Here is a 17,928-nt window from a genome sequence, read left to right as displayed (position 1 = left end):
TGGCACCAGTGGAATTGAAAGAATTAAAAGAACAGTTGGAAGATTTACTGGCCAAGGGATACATTCGACCCAGTGTTTCTCCTTGGGGTGCTCCAGTATTATTTGTCAGAAAGAAAGACGGTTCAATGAGATTGTGTATCGACTACCGGCAACTGAACAAGGCAACGGTAAAGAACAAATACCCTTTGCCTCGTATTGATGATTTATTTGATCAGTTGCAGGGTTCTTCTGTTTATTCCAAGATCGATCTGAGATCTGGATACCATCAGCTGAGAGTTAGAGATTCTGATATTCCGAAAACTGCTTTCAGAACCAGGTATGGCCACTATGAGTTTATAGTTATGCCGTTTGGTCTGAAGAATGCTCCAACTGTGTTTATGGCTTTGATGAACCATGTTTTTCAGAAATATCTTGATGACTTCGTGATAATATTTATTGATGATATTCTGATATATTCGAAGAATCTGATTGATCATTCAGAGCATTTGAGAACTGTGTTAAAGACCTTGAGAGCCGAGAAACTGTATACTAAACTGTCGAAATGTGAGTTTTGGCTGAAACAAGTAGTCTTTATTGGACATATTATATCCGGAGATGGTATATCTGTTGATCCAAGTAAAGTCGAGGCAATGATCAATTGGTCTAGACCCACATCTGTTCTTGAGATACATAGTTTTATGGGTTTGGCTGGGTATTATCGCCGATTCATTAAAGATTTTTCTATTATTGCGAAGCCGATTAATCAGTTAACTCAGAAGAATGCTCCATTTATCTGGTCTGAGGCTTGTGAATCCAGTTTTCTTGAGTTGAAGAAACGATTGACCAGTGCATCAGTCTTGACGATTCCTTCAGGTACTGGTGGTTTCACTGTGTATTGTGATGCATCTCATCGAGGCTTGGGATGTGTATTGATGCAACGAGGGCATGTGATTGCTTATGCCTCGAGACAGTTGAAGCCTCACGAGACCATATATCCGATTCATGATCTTGAATTGGCCGCCATTGTATTTGCTTTGAAAATTTGGCGACATTATTTGTATGGAGAACAGTTTGAGATTTATTCTGATCACAAGAGTCTGAAATATTTATTTTCACAGCCAGAATTGAATATGAGGCAACGCAGATGGCTTGATTTTCTTAAAGATTTTGATTGTGAGATTAAATACTACCCGGGAAAATCGAATGTAGCTACTGATGCACTGAGTCGAAAGGTATGTTCTGTATCTCTATCGACGATTGGTGTATCCCATTTGATTGAAGAATGTTGTTTTTCTGGATTAGTATTTGACACGAATTATCAGCCTCTTCGACTTTATCAAATTCAAGTTGAATCAGCATTATTGTTGCGAATTAAAGAAGCGCAGAAACTTGATCAGAATGTGCAGAATTCGATTGAGAAAGTACGATCAGGGCATGTATCTGAATACCAGGTTCGAGATAATCTTTTATATGTTCACAATCGCCTTGTAGTGCCTGATATTTCTGATGTGCGACAACAACTACTGAAAGAGGCACATTGTAGTCGTTACAACATTCATCCTGGTGGTAGGAAGATGTACAATGATTTAAAGACTCAATATTGATGGAAACAAATGAAATCAGATATCACTGATTTTGTGTCTCGGTGTCTTAATTGCCAACAGGTGAAGGCTGAAAGAAAGAAACCGCCTGGTTTGTTACAGAGTTTATCAGTGCCTGAATGGAAATGAGATCATATTTCTATGGACTTTGTGACGAAGTTGCCTCGATCTTCCAGAGGTTGCGATGCTATCTGGGTGATTATTGACAGATTGACGAAATCAACGTGTTTTATTCCTTATCGCATGACATATAGACACGACCAGATGACAGAGATTTATGTTCGAGAAGTTGTCAGATTGCATGGAGTGCCGAAGTCTATTGTATCAGATCGTGATCCTCGATTTACATCTCACTTCTGGCACAGTTTACAGAGTGCTTTGGGTACTCAGTTACACTTGAGCACAACCTATCATCCACAGACAGATGGACAGTCTGAGCGTACCATTCAAACCTTGGAGGATATGTTGAGAGCTGTAGTGCTTGATTTTGGCACTAGTTGGCAAGATTCACTGCCACTTTGTGAATTTTCGTACAACAACAGCTATCAATCGAGTATTGAAATGGCTCCGTTTGAAGCTTTGTATGGAAGGAAGTGTCAATCTCCTCTGTACTAGGATGATATTTCTGAGGTACCTGATATTGGGCCTGACATGATTCGAAGTATGACTGAACAAGTGAAAATTATTCATAAAAGAATGAAGACAGCTCAGGACAGACAAGCGAAGTATGCCAATGTTTGACGTCGACCATTGTCCTTTGAACAGGGGGATAGGGTATTTCTGAAGATTTCTCCGTTCAGGGGCACCGTACGATTTGGCAAGCGAGTGAAGTTGTCTCCACGCTACATTGGTCCGTATGAAGTTCTTGAGAAAATAGGCAATCTTGCCTATCGATTAGCTCTTCCTCCGTCCTTATCTGGAATACATGATGTTTTTCATGTATCGATGTTTCGGAAATATCTTGCTGATGAATCTCATGTGCTTCAATCTGATGAAGCTGAACTCGACGAAACCTTGAGTTATTTTGAAAAGCCAATTCAGATTCTTGATCGTAATGAGAAGCAACTTTGAACGAAGACTATTCCGCTTGTGAAAGTTCAGTGGAGTCGTCATGGTATTGAAGAAGCAACCTGGGAGACGGAATCGAACATGAGACAATGATTTCCAGAGATGTTTCAATGATGTGAGTATATTCTTCAGTCTTTCTGTTATATGTTTTATATGATATGCTGATAGTACTTGAGATTTCGAGGACGAAATCTTGTCTTAGTGGGGGAGAATTGTAACGCCCGAAATTATTTAATTCGGATCCGAGAATATTTAATTTGGGAATATTTGGAGTTTTGATTTAAATTCTAATATTCTTAAATTATTGGAATTGAATTAGATGATTGGCCGAGGACTGAATTGCAAAGAAGCAAGAATTGGAGGGCTAAATTGCAAATACTCATGAAGTTATCAGAATTTTTAATTCCTTGTCATCATGTTTACGTGTAAGTGTTAGAGCAAGTTCAGAAATTTGAGAGGAATTGAACAGAGCAAGTCGAGTTCCCTCCTTTTCTTTGCAATCTTCATTTTCAAATTGCCATATCTTTTGATCCGATTATCCGAATTCGATTCCGAAAAGTGTTCTGGAATCCTTGCAGCGAGACCTTTGATTTGATGTAAGTTTTTGTATCTTTCATCATGGTTTAAGAATTCGAAAATGGCAGAGATCAGACGTGATTATGAATTGATGTTGTTTAACTTCTATGTTGTGTTATATTGAAGTCGGGTTGAGGAACGGATGTCGTATTGGTTTCTTATGAATTTCCAGCAATTATTTCGAAATCTCTATCTTATGTTATGCTGGTTTTGAGTAATATACAGCTGGTATATGATGTATATGGTGATAGACTTGACATAGTTGAGTTCAGATTGCCGAATTATGCCGATATGCCGTCGAACTTTTGATTTGAAGTTGTTTTGCTTGCTTATATGTGAGCTGCCATTGACATGGATTAGAACTGATATTTCCTTGGCAATTATGCTGTTATTTCAGTTTATAAACAGGGGACATCAACTCGGAAATTCCGAATTCGAGACCGGTAGAAGAAAGAAGAAGGTTTGTAGTATTTTGCCTTGAAGTTGGGCTGTATCTTGAGCAGAATTTTAATATAAGATGGTGTGGTTATTTATTCAGATTTGGATAGCTTTGAAGACACCTTGAAACCTCGCAATCGAAAGGTAAAAGTGGACTATTATTTGAATGGGATTACAACTCGAGATGGTTTGTATCGAGTTCCTTAAATCACATACTTATTTGTTTACTTGCTCTTATGTGAATCATTGAATGAATTTATGATGTTAATGGATGCTATATTGATGTTATATGTGCATTCATCTTGTGAGACTTATTTCTTGAATTTTGAAATGAACAGAAATGTTCGATTAGACGATTTGAGGAACTATATATGTATGGCCTAGGTGGTTGAGTTAGCCTAGCATCTGATTTGTATATATAGTGGCTTCAAAGTCTAGAAAAGTAAGGTAAGTAGCCCCACCTCGATTGGGAGAGTCGGTGGTTTAGCTACGATATCTTCTTCTCGGGATCCCAACTGATGAAATGAGAAAATTCTTTAGCGAACCCTGTTTTAAAGCATGCATTGTATTTTATTTTATATAATGAGTTTGATATATATAATTTGATATGCATGTTAGTTGCTTTTACTGGGAAAATATGTTTCTCACCGGAGTTATCCGATTATTGTTGTATTGTATGTGTCATGGCAATAGGCGGGAGTGGAACAGGGCAGAAGCGAGCTTGAAGAACAGAGAATGAAGGATTAGCGTGATGATCCGATATAGATGTTGAGTTGCTGTCACTTGTTTGATAAGATTAAGAGCTATGTTGTATAGTTATTAGACTTGAATCTTGTCTAGTTTACAATATAAGTTGATCCTATGTTAGAGTTGAAATTGTACACTTGATAGACTTGAGTTTATGTCTAGAGTGTTTACTACTTGAATATGGAATTATACTTGATCTTGTAATCACATTGGAACTAGATGTGTTACTTTGGTATTGAGATGTTAATGTATATGTTGTTGCCTTGTTAATGTTTCTTAGACTATGGTGATGTGTTTTTGGACTTGATTCAACATGTCTAGAACTTGATCTTTATTTTGTGCATGTTTTTGTATCAAAGAAGCAAGTTGGGAAGCAATTTTCAGAACAAGAATGAGCTGCAATTATTGGGCAAGAATCTGCCCAGGGCAGCGCCCGAGCTGCAAAAAACAGCAGCCCGAGCGCACCCCAGGGCAGAGGGTTCTGTTTTGAAGCAAACAGGGCACGCCCGAGCGATACTTTTCAGCCGCTCGAGCGCGGCCCAAGTTTAAAAAAAAAAAAAAATCTTTGCAGCTTCGGATGCTTGTTGATTGCTTATATTTAATTCATGATCTTGGATTAATTTTGTGATTTGAGAGATTAAGAACCGGGTCGTCACATGAGGTCTCCTACGGGAGCAACCCTTTTCAAGAAACTCTCGACTCATAACAAGAAAGGTTAGACTCCGTTTGGATAAACATTATAAAACATTTTTATAAAAATAGCTTTAAAATTTTTTTATAAAATATTTTAAATTTTTTTTAAAAAATAAATATGTGTTTGAATAACTATTTTAGCAAAACATTTCAACATTTCAAAATTAATGTTGTTCATCTTTAAGCCTTTCATAGTTTCATTCTAAAAACAACTCTCAATTGTTCTTTAAAACTATACTTACAGAATATTTTTTTTAAAAAAAATTTTAAAAAAAATTATACAAATATTATACAAACACATACTTTAAATTTTTTAATCTATAAAACACTAAATTTTTTTAAATATTTTAAAAGTACACGCACAAACAAAACCTTATTTTTCCTTCCAACGAAGCAAAGAGGGTTTATTTATTGAGGTAATGATATATATGCCCCGTATCGATTATTCGATATGAAGGTTAATTTTCTTTTTCCTCTCTCTTTATATAAATTTTCAAAATAAAAATCAAGAGTAGTCTTCATGGATTTATATATATTCGTTAGACTGGTCGATTCAATTTATATGTAGAGTAAAAAAAATAATATTTTAGCCCCACATAAAAATAATATTTTTTAATAAAGTGAGTCAGACAAGATATCTATATCACAAAATTGATTCGTGAGACGGTTTCATAAGATAACTACATATCGTTTTTTATTTCAATTGGAAAAATTGCTTTTTTAGTCATGTATGTTTATCACTTTGTGATTTTAGTTCTCTATATTTTTAAATTTTAGTTTTAATCCGCTATCTTTATTTTTTGGTAATTTATTCTTTTTCTGATGTGACGTTGATGTGGCACCAATGCAGTGCAGATGTGGAGCTGATGTGTATAGTGTCACGTAAGCATTTTCGAATAAAAAAGACTGAAATTGTCAAAAATCGAAACATACATGACTAAAACTAAAATATGAAAACATAGAAGACCAAAATCATAAAATAAAAAATATATAAACCAAAATTGCAGTTTTTCCAATTCATTTTGGTATATATAGTTTTTATTTTAAAATAATAAAGGATAACTATATTGGCCCAACCCGAACAATGGCCGAATTAGGCCCATTTTTAGTTCTATCATATCACCCTAGCATGAATTCAATGAGTGATTAGATTGCTACCTCTTTGGCTTTCTCCTATTTGATTTAAAAATGGTTACAAAGTTAAAGGGAATAATTATCGATTCGCAATCGTGAACTTTGCAATATATTATAAACTATAAAAATTTCAAGTGTTTAAATTTTGGTGTAGTGCTTTATTATATTAAATAATAACACTAATTTATATTTACGACCAATTTTTAATATTATAAACTAAATTAAATTTCATGTGTCATAAATTTGGTGTAGCCCTTTGTTTTTGGACTCATCTCAAGTCACAACTTTCCCGTTGGGCAGAAAGCCTTCATAGTCCAAAGTATTTGGAAAATATGGGAGAATTGAATTATTGAATTTTGTACGTGAAAAAAAAAATTTGGGCAAAGAAATTAGCAATGACAATAAACATTGGAGATGGTAGTACTCGAGCACTGTATTAATTTGATTTGATTTGTTTGTTTTTTTTAATTTGCAAAATATCAGCTTCCATTAATCTCCGTTGCATGAAATTTCCCATTTTCGAGTTTCTTCTAATGATTTCTAATAATATCCTTACATATCCTTTTGTATTTTACGTATATATATATCCCTTCCTCCTATCTGATTTGTACATACATAGTTACATTATATTTAATGGACAAAATTATCGATTTATTATGTTGAAAACTTGAAATATATTATAAATTATGAAAATTTTAAGTATTAAAAATTTAGAGTACTCATTTATAATAGTTAAATAACACTAATTTAAATTTCACAACTTTAGTTTTAATATTAACTAGTGTTTCACCCGTGTGATGCACGGAATTTTATTTTATGTAATTAATTATTATAATTAATAAGTATAAGTATTTGCATAAGTTAGTTATAGTTATTGATATAATGTAATAAAAACTTTTATAAGACAATCTTATGAATCAATTTGTTGAGATAAATATATTTGTTTTGACTAAAGTAAAAATATTATTTTTAGGCTAAGATTAATATTCTTATTGAGATAGGCATCGGGTTGACCTGCCTAATAATAGTTTTATTTTATAAATTTTTTTTTACAAAAAATTACCTAACAAATAATAAAAGTATTTTAGTAAATCTATATATAAAAAAATTTACCTACACAAATAGAATGAGAAAGATTAGAAAAAGGGACTATACTCTAAATATTCAATGACAAAATCAATAAGTTTCATGTGACGTCCATTGATTTCTCTATTTTGAAGACAGTCTTTTGAAATCATTATGCAAATGATATCTAGAAAAAATATGATAAAAATACGAACAATGTTAAGATCCATTAACAAAAATCATGTCAATTACACAAAATATTTGATGTATACATAAATAAAACATGAAAAAGACTTACCAAAAAATTTAGTTTTGTCAATGACATCTGCATTCGTCAATTCTCTAAAGTTCTTGTTCAAACATCTTTGATGCAAAACTATCATCGAAAATTTCACACATTTGTTAAATTGAAAAAATTACATTTATATTTGTTTGACGTGGTCTTGTATTCAATATATTTTGTGCAACAATCATATTTTTGAAAGCATAAAGATTACCTTTTTTTATTATTGACTTCAATTTCTCAACGATGTCATATTCTATGGTTGTATGTATGCGTGCCCCTTGTAAAATTGAGAAAAATATAAATTATACTAACATTTTTTAGATAGATGGATATCAAAACAAAAAAAATTAGTATACCTCAACATCATGAAATATTATACATTCCATTGTGGGATCTCTCTTGCTTTCATATGGAGATAGTTCGTAACAACGAATCGATCATAGTTTCAGCTCCGAGTAACAATTTGAAGGATCGAGTTCATAGATAAAATTTAAACAATTGAGCCATTTGGATTTCAGAATAAATTCATTGTTTTTTTTTTTCTTGAAATGAAATATTATTTTATAGTGATGCACAAAATATATATATATATATAATTATATATATATATATATATATATATATATTGTGTTCAAATCCACGACGGACATTGTGCTGACATATATGTTAAGTTCTAAAAAATTTAATGGCATGCAAATTTTAAGCAGTAATTTATTTGAATTTCTAATTTTGAATTTTAAAAATTCGGTTGTATTTTGTTTTTTTTTTTAATCTTAAATGTTGATTACTATTACTATTATTATTATTATTATTATTATTATTATTATTATTATTATTATTATTATTATTATTATTATTATTATTATTATTATTATTATTATTATTATTATTTATTTATTTATTTTATTTTATTTTGTGAAATGTATTTTATTTTGGTATATATGTTAAATTTTAAAAAATTTAATGGCATGCAATATTTAAGGGGTGGTTTATTTAAATTTTAAATATTCTGTTATATTTTGTATATACATACATATATTTAAATATATACATACATATTACGTATATATATATATATATACATACATATTACGTATATATATATATATATATATATATATATATATATATATATATATATATATATATATATATATATAGAAACATACTATATGATCAAATACGTGTAGGGGTGAGCAAAATTTCGGTTAAACCGAATTAACCGATCGAACCGAATCAATTCGGAAATTCGATTCGGTTAATTCGGAAATTCGGTTTTTATGTTATAAAATTTTGGTTAAATCGGTTAATTCGGTTCAGTTTTCGGTTTTTTTTTAAAAAAAATCGGTTAATTCGGTTAACCGAATTATAAATAATTAAATTTTTAATTTTTTTTATTTGGCCTTATATATAATTTATAATATATTTTAAATGTTTTTATATTTAATATTTTACTTATTTTTTCTTATTTTAATTTTTTAAGCTCAATATATTTTTATAATGATAAAAATATCATATTTAAATTATTAATTTTATAATTTTTTTAATTTTTTAATTTTTTTTAAAAAATCGGTTAATTCGGTCGGTTAACCGAATTAACCGATTTTTAAATCGGTTCGGTTAAATCGGTTTTAGTATAAATTCGATTCGGTTCGGTTAACCAAAATGCAATTCGGTTAGATTGATTGATTTTTTTTTTTTTTATCTTTAATTGATATGATGTATATTTGGAAATCAAATATAATGTGATTGAATCCCAAAGTTATGAGATTTTTTATTTGTTTTTTTGGAAATTCTAGATTTTGTTATAGGAAATGTATCAATATACCGAGGCAAAAATATCCTGGGTATTTTTTAGACAATTTTTTATTTTATATGGACATCTTTAGGTTATAATATACAGTTTTTCTATGCTGCCCACCAACCATGTCAACCTCTGTGCCCACCATGTATAAAACACTCAACTATTGCACATGGTAGGCATAGAGGTTGGCACGGTTGGTGGGCAGCATAGCAAAACTCTATAATATATGTGTGTCTATATATATATATATATATATATATATATATAGACACACACACGTACATACATACATACGTACATTGTTACAAATATGGAAAAATACCTAAATTTGGTAAAATGTAAATCCTATATCTAATATTTTTGTTATATTATATTATATATATATATACACACATAAATATATGATAAAATACATATATATATAACATTGATCGGATTTTTCGGATATATTTACATTTTTAGAATGTTAAAAGTTGGATTTATGCACGTAAAGTTATATCATGAGAATGTTAAATCAATTGATTAATTGATTGAATTTAACAACAGACATGATTATTTTTAAATCACTCTTTAATCATTCGAATTTTGTCAGTCAAATTATTAAATATTTTGTTTGTTAATTTTTAGAATGTATAATCTTGTGTTGGAAATAAGTGATTGTGTTTTAGGAATACTGAAATCTTGTGATTGTACAAAACATATCACACGCATTATAATTTTTAATCTTAAAGGTAGATTTTTAATTATTTTGGTAAGCTAAAATAATGGAAGTAATACAAATTTTCTGGGATTGTGCAAGTGTTTTTACATAATGTTTGTGTCAACGTTTTTTCAAATTTAATAATCGAATTTCGTCAATTTCAATTATTAAGTATTTGATTTTAAATTTTAATCTAAAGCGGGATTTGTATTTTGAATTTTGTCAATTTAATTTAATATACGTCATGATTAAAATTAATAATTTTAATTTTTTATAAAATTATTTTTATTATCGTTTTATAATAATAATTGAAAAATCATAGAAATCTACGAAATTTTATTATATGTATGTATATATATTTATATACATTTCATGAATATAATTAATAAGTTTAATTTTAATAAAATTAATTTTATTATCGTTTTTGTCCTAGACAATTTAATTTTTAGGCAAAAGTTTCTATATATGTACACGTTTGAATATATTATGTATAAGTATCAATTTTATTAAAACATAATTTATATTTTATTTTGGGAAAAAGTTTCTTTTTTTAGAAACACAGTTTTGGCGGGATTTTGCCAAAAATGGCAAAAACTCTGCTTATATATATATATATATATATATATATATATATATAGATATACATATAATATAGATATAGATATTATATCTATATAGATTATCTTTTATTTTATCATATCAAATTGAATATTTATAGCTTTATATATGCAATGATTATGGAATTTTTTTGAATATCTTCTTTTAAAATTTTAACTTTTATAAATATGGTAAATATTGCAAACTAAAAATATATTGAACTGTAATTATGTATACTTATTGATAATTCTGCATGAAAATCTAAATAAGTTAAACTCTTCACAATTTAGATGTTTAATATTTGTTTATTTATACAATAATAATTGGGATCTAATCAAAATTGGAAATAATTCTATTTTTGTTATTTTTGTTATTTTATCATTTTATTGACCGGTTGAAATATCATCACTTATTTTGTTCCTTTTTTTTATTATGGAATTACATAAATAAATCTATTTATATTATAGAAAAATATATTATAGTTATATAAATCTATAAATTTTCGTATATCTATTTCTATTGCATATATATATTTTTTTGTAATTTTTTTTCTTTTAATCTTTTTTCAAAATCTTTAATATTATATAGGTAGATTATCTTGTATTCTATTATAGCAAATTAAAAATTTGTAGCTCTATATATGCTATGATTATGGAAAATCGTTTTAATATATTTTTTTAAAATTTTCACCTTCAAAAATATGATAATTATTGGAAACTAAAAAATTTTCTGTTAATAATGTTCAATTTCTATTTGTGTTCAAACTTTCATATTTTTAAATATAATCTTTGTATTTTAATAAAGAAAAATCAACCTCCGAAATTAAAGACTTTTTAAATGTTAAAAAGAAACTAAGTGATTTTTTTATTTATGGTACATTTTATATGTAATAATTATTAAATATTCTAATTTTATTGTATTGTTAAAGAAATATATTAATTATTACGAACTATATATATATTAAAGCATTTATTTAATATGTAAGTATTCCTAAAATTATTGAATTTGTGTAGAGTAATTAAGCAAATTTAAAATTATAATTTTTTATTATTATATTTGTAGTATTTATTTATCTACATTTAAAAGTAAAATTTTTTAGCAAAACAAAGCGTTATAAAATATGTAATTTTCGTAAATTAATTATATATATATATAGACTATGCCCATCTTTTCCAGCACATGATTATCTTTACATACATCCAGTCTTTTATGACGATAGGCATCCTAAAATATGCAAATCTACAAGTTCTATGTAGAATAAGAATCCCGAGAACACACCAAAATCCGACAACCACACCAAATGCCATACTGACATAAAATCCTCTAGTTATGTACTTGTCTCCATCCGTTTCATCAACGTTGTCTGTAAAGTTTTGCTTGCCATGTTTTTGATCATCTCCGGGACAAGGATGCGAGAGAGGAAGACCACATAATTCGGGATTTCCTAAGAATGAAAAAGAGTTGAAAGTGGTCAAGTGATTGCTCCATGGAATTCGGCCCGACAAGAAGTTGTACGATAAGTTCAATATTCCGAGGTGACTCAGTTGTGAAAGGGTATCCGGAATGCGACCAATAAGGTTATTTCGTGATAAATCAAGAAAGTTCAACAATTCCACGTTACCAACGGTAGGTGGAATGGATCCCACCAGGTGATTGCCCGAGAGGTTCAAGGCAATAAGGCCATCAAGACCCGCAACTTGAGAAGGGATTTCTCCAACTAACTTGTTTTCGGAAAGATCAATGAGTTTCAAAATATAAAGAATTTGATGGTTCTCCTCTGTCTCGTCGCCTTTCCACACTACTTTGAAACGGTCATATTTCCTTGGAATTGTCGGTGTTCGACGTGAAGGGGCGGATCTATAATACGCATTTCTCATGCAATTAGGAGATTCATAATTGGGATTCCTTCTCTTCAGTGTAGAGTATGCATAATTGCTGCACACTGGTCTTTTAGTCACTGCTTGATTCATATTTGCTTGATACTTTATTTGAGATGGAAGGAGTGGTTTGGAATACATAGACGTTAAATTATTAAAACAAGTTGGTATTGTCCCAGAAATGTTATTGGAAGAGATGTCCAAAACCTGAAGCTTTTGAAGATGACACAATGTTGAAGGCAAACTACCATTGAAATAATTGGATGTCAGACTTAGAAAACTCAGTTCTGATAGGCTTTCTCCTATCCAAGCTGGTATTTTTCCCGTGAAGTAGTTTTCTCCAATAACCAAATAACGCAAACCACTACACTCTCTTAATGATTTCGGTATTTCCCCACGAAAACTATTGCTCCACAGATGCAGCGAATAAAGACTACTCGGCCAGAGGATTGAGTCTTGAATCTCACCAGAGAAATTATTCTTTGCCAAATTAAGATACTTGAGTGATTCTAAATTATGCAAACAACTAGGAAGCTCGCCTGATAGTAGGTTGTCCGAAACATCAAGTAGCGCTAACACATTGATAGTACTATCACTGCAAATTCCATTCAACTTCCCGGAAATCTTATTTTTTCTTAGATTCAGAATTTCTAATTGTCGAGGGAAAAGAGGTAACGAACCATTAAACTCGTTGATGCTCAAATCCAATGTAAGAAGCTGAGGGAAGCTGGACGATATTAAATCAGGTACAGGGCCAGACATCTGATTGTTCGACATATCTAAATAACTCAAACTACTACTTGTCCGAGAACTATCTAGGCTGGTATCCGAAATTTTGTTACTGGAGATGTCGAGATAAGAAAGAGTTGAAAGAGTCCATAAAGCATCAGGAATACTTCCCTCGAACTTGTTAATGGAGAGATCAAGATGTGAAAGCTTGGTTATATTCCCCAAAGTAACCGGAATCCCTCCTGATCAATTATATAATGGGAATATAATTAAAATCAGCTCAACAAAAAGGGAAAATGAATTCTTGAGATTAATTTGCTCTCATTACTTAAAAGTTTGTTATGAAAGAGGATATATATATAAGCATGCTAATTAATTAAGATCTTGATTTTACACATCCAAATTAAATCATTATAAATAATATATACCTTGAAGAATGTTAGCAGAGAGATCAAGATGAGTAAGAGACATCAACTTCCCGAAAGAATCAGGAATTCCGCCATCCAGCATGTTGTCTGAGAGATGGAGCTGGACAAGGGATGTAAGATTTCCCAAAGAGTTAGTAATCCTTCCTTTAAGGGTAGTAAAAGAAAGATCTAGAAGGGAAAGTGACTCCATATTCCCCAAAGCCTCGGGAATTATGCAACCTTCAACAATATATCGACGATTAATAGTTGAGAACATGCACTAGCTAATTAAGTGGCATATATAAATTCTTTGAAAAACAGCTAGCAAAGAGTTGGAATACCATCTTCAGGGCTGTTATAACCATCATTATTAGACATGTCGAGATGCGAAAGAGACGTCAAATTCCCAAAAGTTTGAGGAATACCAGCTTCAAGTTGGTTATTAGACAGATTGAGATGAGAAAGGTGCATCAAGTTTCCTAAACTATCCGGGATACCACCTTCCAGTCTATTATTCGACAAATCCAGATAAGAAAGAAATGTCAAATTCCTTAAATTATCAGGAATCCTCCCTTGGAGACTATTCAAAGAGAGATCAAGATAGGAAAGGGACACCAGATTTCCAAGAGCTTCCAAAATATTGCCTGCAACAATATCACTTTATATATTCAATAGGTACGTGGCATCTACAAAATAATTCATATGCATGCATGTTACTTGAAATCTGTATTTCAAAAAATTTAATTTGGTCCTTTTGATCTTACAGTACTTGAAAGCAAAATATGGAAAACCGAGTAGAATATCTTGTTGTTCATTTTGCTTACCTCCACCTAAAAACATACTTGGTAGATTCAGTTCCACAACATGATTGGTCAGATTATGACAAAGAACGCCATGCCATTTGCAGCAATCGTCACTGCCCCAAGTATTCAGTCGCTCGGCATATCTCAGCCCGTCTTTAAACTCGAGGAGCGCGAGTCGTTCCCTGTCCAGGCACCGGACTCCATCGCCTTGGAGCTGGCTTGAACTTATACCAACTATAGGCTTGCTCAGTAAAATTAAATAGAGTATCATGCGGAGAGGAATCAACAATTTTATGCCTATATTAATTATAGTTGTTTTCATGTTTGAGGTAGGTACGTACATCTTATTGAAAACCTTAGTGGTATATATATAGATATATGAATTAGTCTGTTTAGCCATATTTATGCAACAGTTGTTCGTTCAAATTATTATACTATGATATATAATTTATTACAAATTATTTTAGATATATATTTTTTCACCCAAATGAAAGCGGTACTATGATATAGTTGAGATATTCTATCTACATCGTAAAGAAATACTCTATCTTTGTATTATTCTTGTGATGTTCACGCAAATATCCGAAGAAAAATAGGAGAGTATTTCTCCATGTAGCATAAAATCTTCTCTATGATATTCCTCTATCACAATATGCACTTTGTTGTTTTGATAGAATGTTAGCCTGATCAATAATTATAATTAGTAGTAATATATTACTATTTGTTAAGGGAGAGAAACTTAAATAAACTATTTCACGTGGATCGTGAAAATTATTTTGTCTTATATAAATTTTTTTATTATTTTTATTATTTTAATACAAAAGCTGTCATAAGATATCTCGCAGAACAATTTTGTTCCACCATCATCCACACACGAGGTGTACAAAATAATACTAATATGTATTAAGTATAAGTTATAATTTAATTTCTTTAAAGCAAGGAATCCTTCTAAAATATACTTTTGTGAGAGTTGACTTAAGTCAACATGGCAATGAGATTGAGCATTATTCCAGTAAGCTAGGCTGTTACTGGAGCCGGAGGACCGAGAAATAACAAAGTTGACTTGAAGTCAAAAAGGCTGGGTAAAGCATTATATATTACTTTTTCCTCGATTATTTGCTTTTTTGGACTACTTTCCTACTTTTTTTCTTTTCTTTTCTTTTCTTTTCTTTTGCTTTGCTTTGCTTTTTTGTTTTTTTTCCTGTCTGAAGTATGAACAATAAGAGCCCGTGTTATTTTACTGATTATAAAATATCACTACACCCCTATATATTCATATCACCCTTGCATGAATTCATATATTAATTGATTAATTGCTACCCCTCTGCTTTCCTCCTATTTGATTTATACATGGCTACATAGTTGATGTCTTGATGGGAAAATACTGCTAACGGATTCGAAAATTTTATTAGAAAATATTTTTTAATGGATTCAAAAATTTAAATAATTTTATACACGATAATTTTATTATAAAATATTTTTTTAATGGATTCGAAAATTTAAATAATTTTATTAGAAAATTACCCAAATTAAGACTTTCACTTTGTAGAGTTTTGGGGTGTGAAACCCCAAATTCTCACAATAAGTTGTGAGAATTCAGCTTTGAGAGCTCCAATTTTAATAATGTTTATTTTTTCATATAAAATCATTTAATTTCTTCTTGCAATTTTTTTAATTGTTTGAAATTTAAATATTTTAATTTTATTTCACTCCGACTATCAAACATGTTATATTTGAAGTCCGACCTATTTGCCTTTTTTTAAAAAAAAATATATATATTTTTTAGAATTTGATATTTTCTTATATATTTTCCAAAATTTTTTAAATTTCATTTTATTTGAAATTTTTTTGTTTATTTATAAATATTTATTTGGATTTAAAATTTTTTAAAATACTATTTTAATAGTTTTGAATTTTTTTTGACTTTGATGATATGATAAAAATCCTATCATATTTTTATTTATATTTTAGAGATATATCATAATATTGCATGTATATGCATATATATAGTTGTATTATACATTACAATTCTACGTGGACTAGAATTTCTCCCTATAAATAAGGGATCTCTAACCCTTATTAGGACATGTTGTATTTTTTCCATAACATCTCTCACTCTTTTCTTACACCTCTCATCTATGTCTTTTACATGTTTGATATCTCCTACAATTTTCATACATCTTTTCTATTGAATCCTATACTGACTTGTGGCTTCGTCTTTGGGCAAGCCATCTCACATGTTTTCTTTGATACACAAAAATATTTTGGAATCATTCGGCTCGGTTTATTGAAGAAATTGGTTCGTGATTATCGTTCCAAGGTAATTTATTTGATGCGAAAATTTTTGAACGCATCAATTGGCGCCGTCTGTGGGAACGAAATATAATCCCATGGATCTACCTGAGTAAAAAAAAAACATATGTGGTGTTGGCCGCTGTCACGCTTTCCATCTAGCTTTGTCTTCCCCACTATTTTTACCATCGATTCATCCTCTCGTAAGTCCTCCCATAAAAAATTGGACGAGACACAATCTCTTTTCTAAAAGAAATATTGCGAAATACGAACTCATTAAGTGGAGCACATCTCGATTCAAAAGGGCCATCGTTGATTTGATCTTCAAAATTTCTCCAGGGAAGTTCTTTTGATATGCTGGTTTTCCAATTTACTTACCCTTGTTATACTTTAATTACCTAACAGTGATTTCAAAATTGTAGTAACTACAATTTAGCCGTTCTTTTGCCATGTTAATGCTCCTTTAAAAGGCAGAGGAGGTGTATTCATTTATTTATTTATTTATTTTGAATTGATTTCTTCGCTCATTGATTTAGGAAATCATATTGTTCATTGAAATTAATGTTTTATCATCCTTAATGTTTATATTTTCCGAGATTGATGTGCATTTGATTGGTTGCTCAATTATCTCGAAAGTTTATCACGGTATTGGGACTATTGTTGGGATTTCTCGTTATATTGTATATCCTCGATTTTGGACGTTTATTTTATCCCTTTTGTTTGGCCTCGTTAATCTCCCTGTTATGCATATCAACCCACTCTTATAAACAACATACCACATGTTTGATGAATTAGATAAGCCAATCATTCAGGTCATCATATTTAAGTTGTTGCTCATCCCTCCTCTTCTGTTTCAACCACCTCGAAGAAGCCCATAATGCCACAATTGCTCATCACATCGGCTGCTCTATCAAAGATTAGGCTGGAAATCCATGTCCAATGCTTGCATTATTTTTTAATGAACAAAAAACATGTTATATTTGGCTTCATGGACATTGCTTGGGCTCGACACATGACACTTTTACTGTGGGGACCTCGGGTTACTAATTTTATCTTAGGGCAATAAACGATTAATTAACAATTAATCAAACAATACATGAATAATAAACCAAGAGCTAATTTTTTTTTTTTA

The 17,928-nt window shown here is 30.4% G+C and overlaps 1 protein-coding gene across 1 annotated transcript; it reads right to left on the bottom strand.

The window, feature by feature from the left end:
- Nucleotides 1-11,837: 11,837 nt before the first annotated feature.
- Nucleotides 11,838-14,825, bottom strand: LOC140875801 (receptor-like protein EIX2). The gene is made up of 4 exons (XM_073279595.1): nucleotides 14,526-14,825; nucleotides 14,043-14,345; nucleotides 13,723-13,941; nucleotides 11,838-13,536 (listed from the first exon to the last, which is right to left on the bottom strand). Exons 1-4 carry the CDS (start codon nucleotides 14,773-14,775, stop codon nucleotides 11,846-11,848), a joined length of 2,463 nt encoding a protein of 820 aa, XP_073135696.1. The 5' UTR covers nucleotides 14,776-14,825; the 3' UTR covers nucleotides 11,838-11,845.
- Between the last annotated feature and the right edge of the window lie 3,103 nt (nucleotides 14,826-17,928).

This window comes from Henckelia pumila, chromosome 1 (assembly GCF_033568475.1).
Source record: "Henckelia pumila isolate YLH828 chromosome 1, ASM3356847v2, whole genome shotgun sequence".
Lineage (NCBI taxonomy): Eukaryota > Viridiplantae > Streptophyta > Magnoliopsida > Lamiales > Gesneriaceae > Henckelia > Henckelia pumila.
Note: the sequence above shows the minus strand (reverse complement) of the source record. Positions and strands in the feature narration are given on the sequence as shown.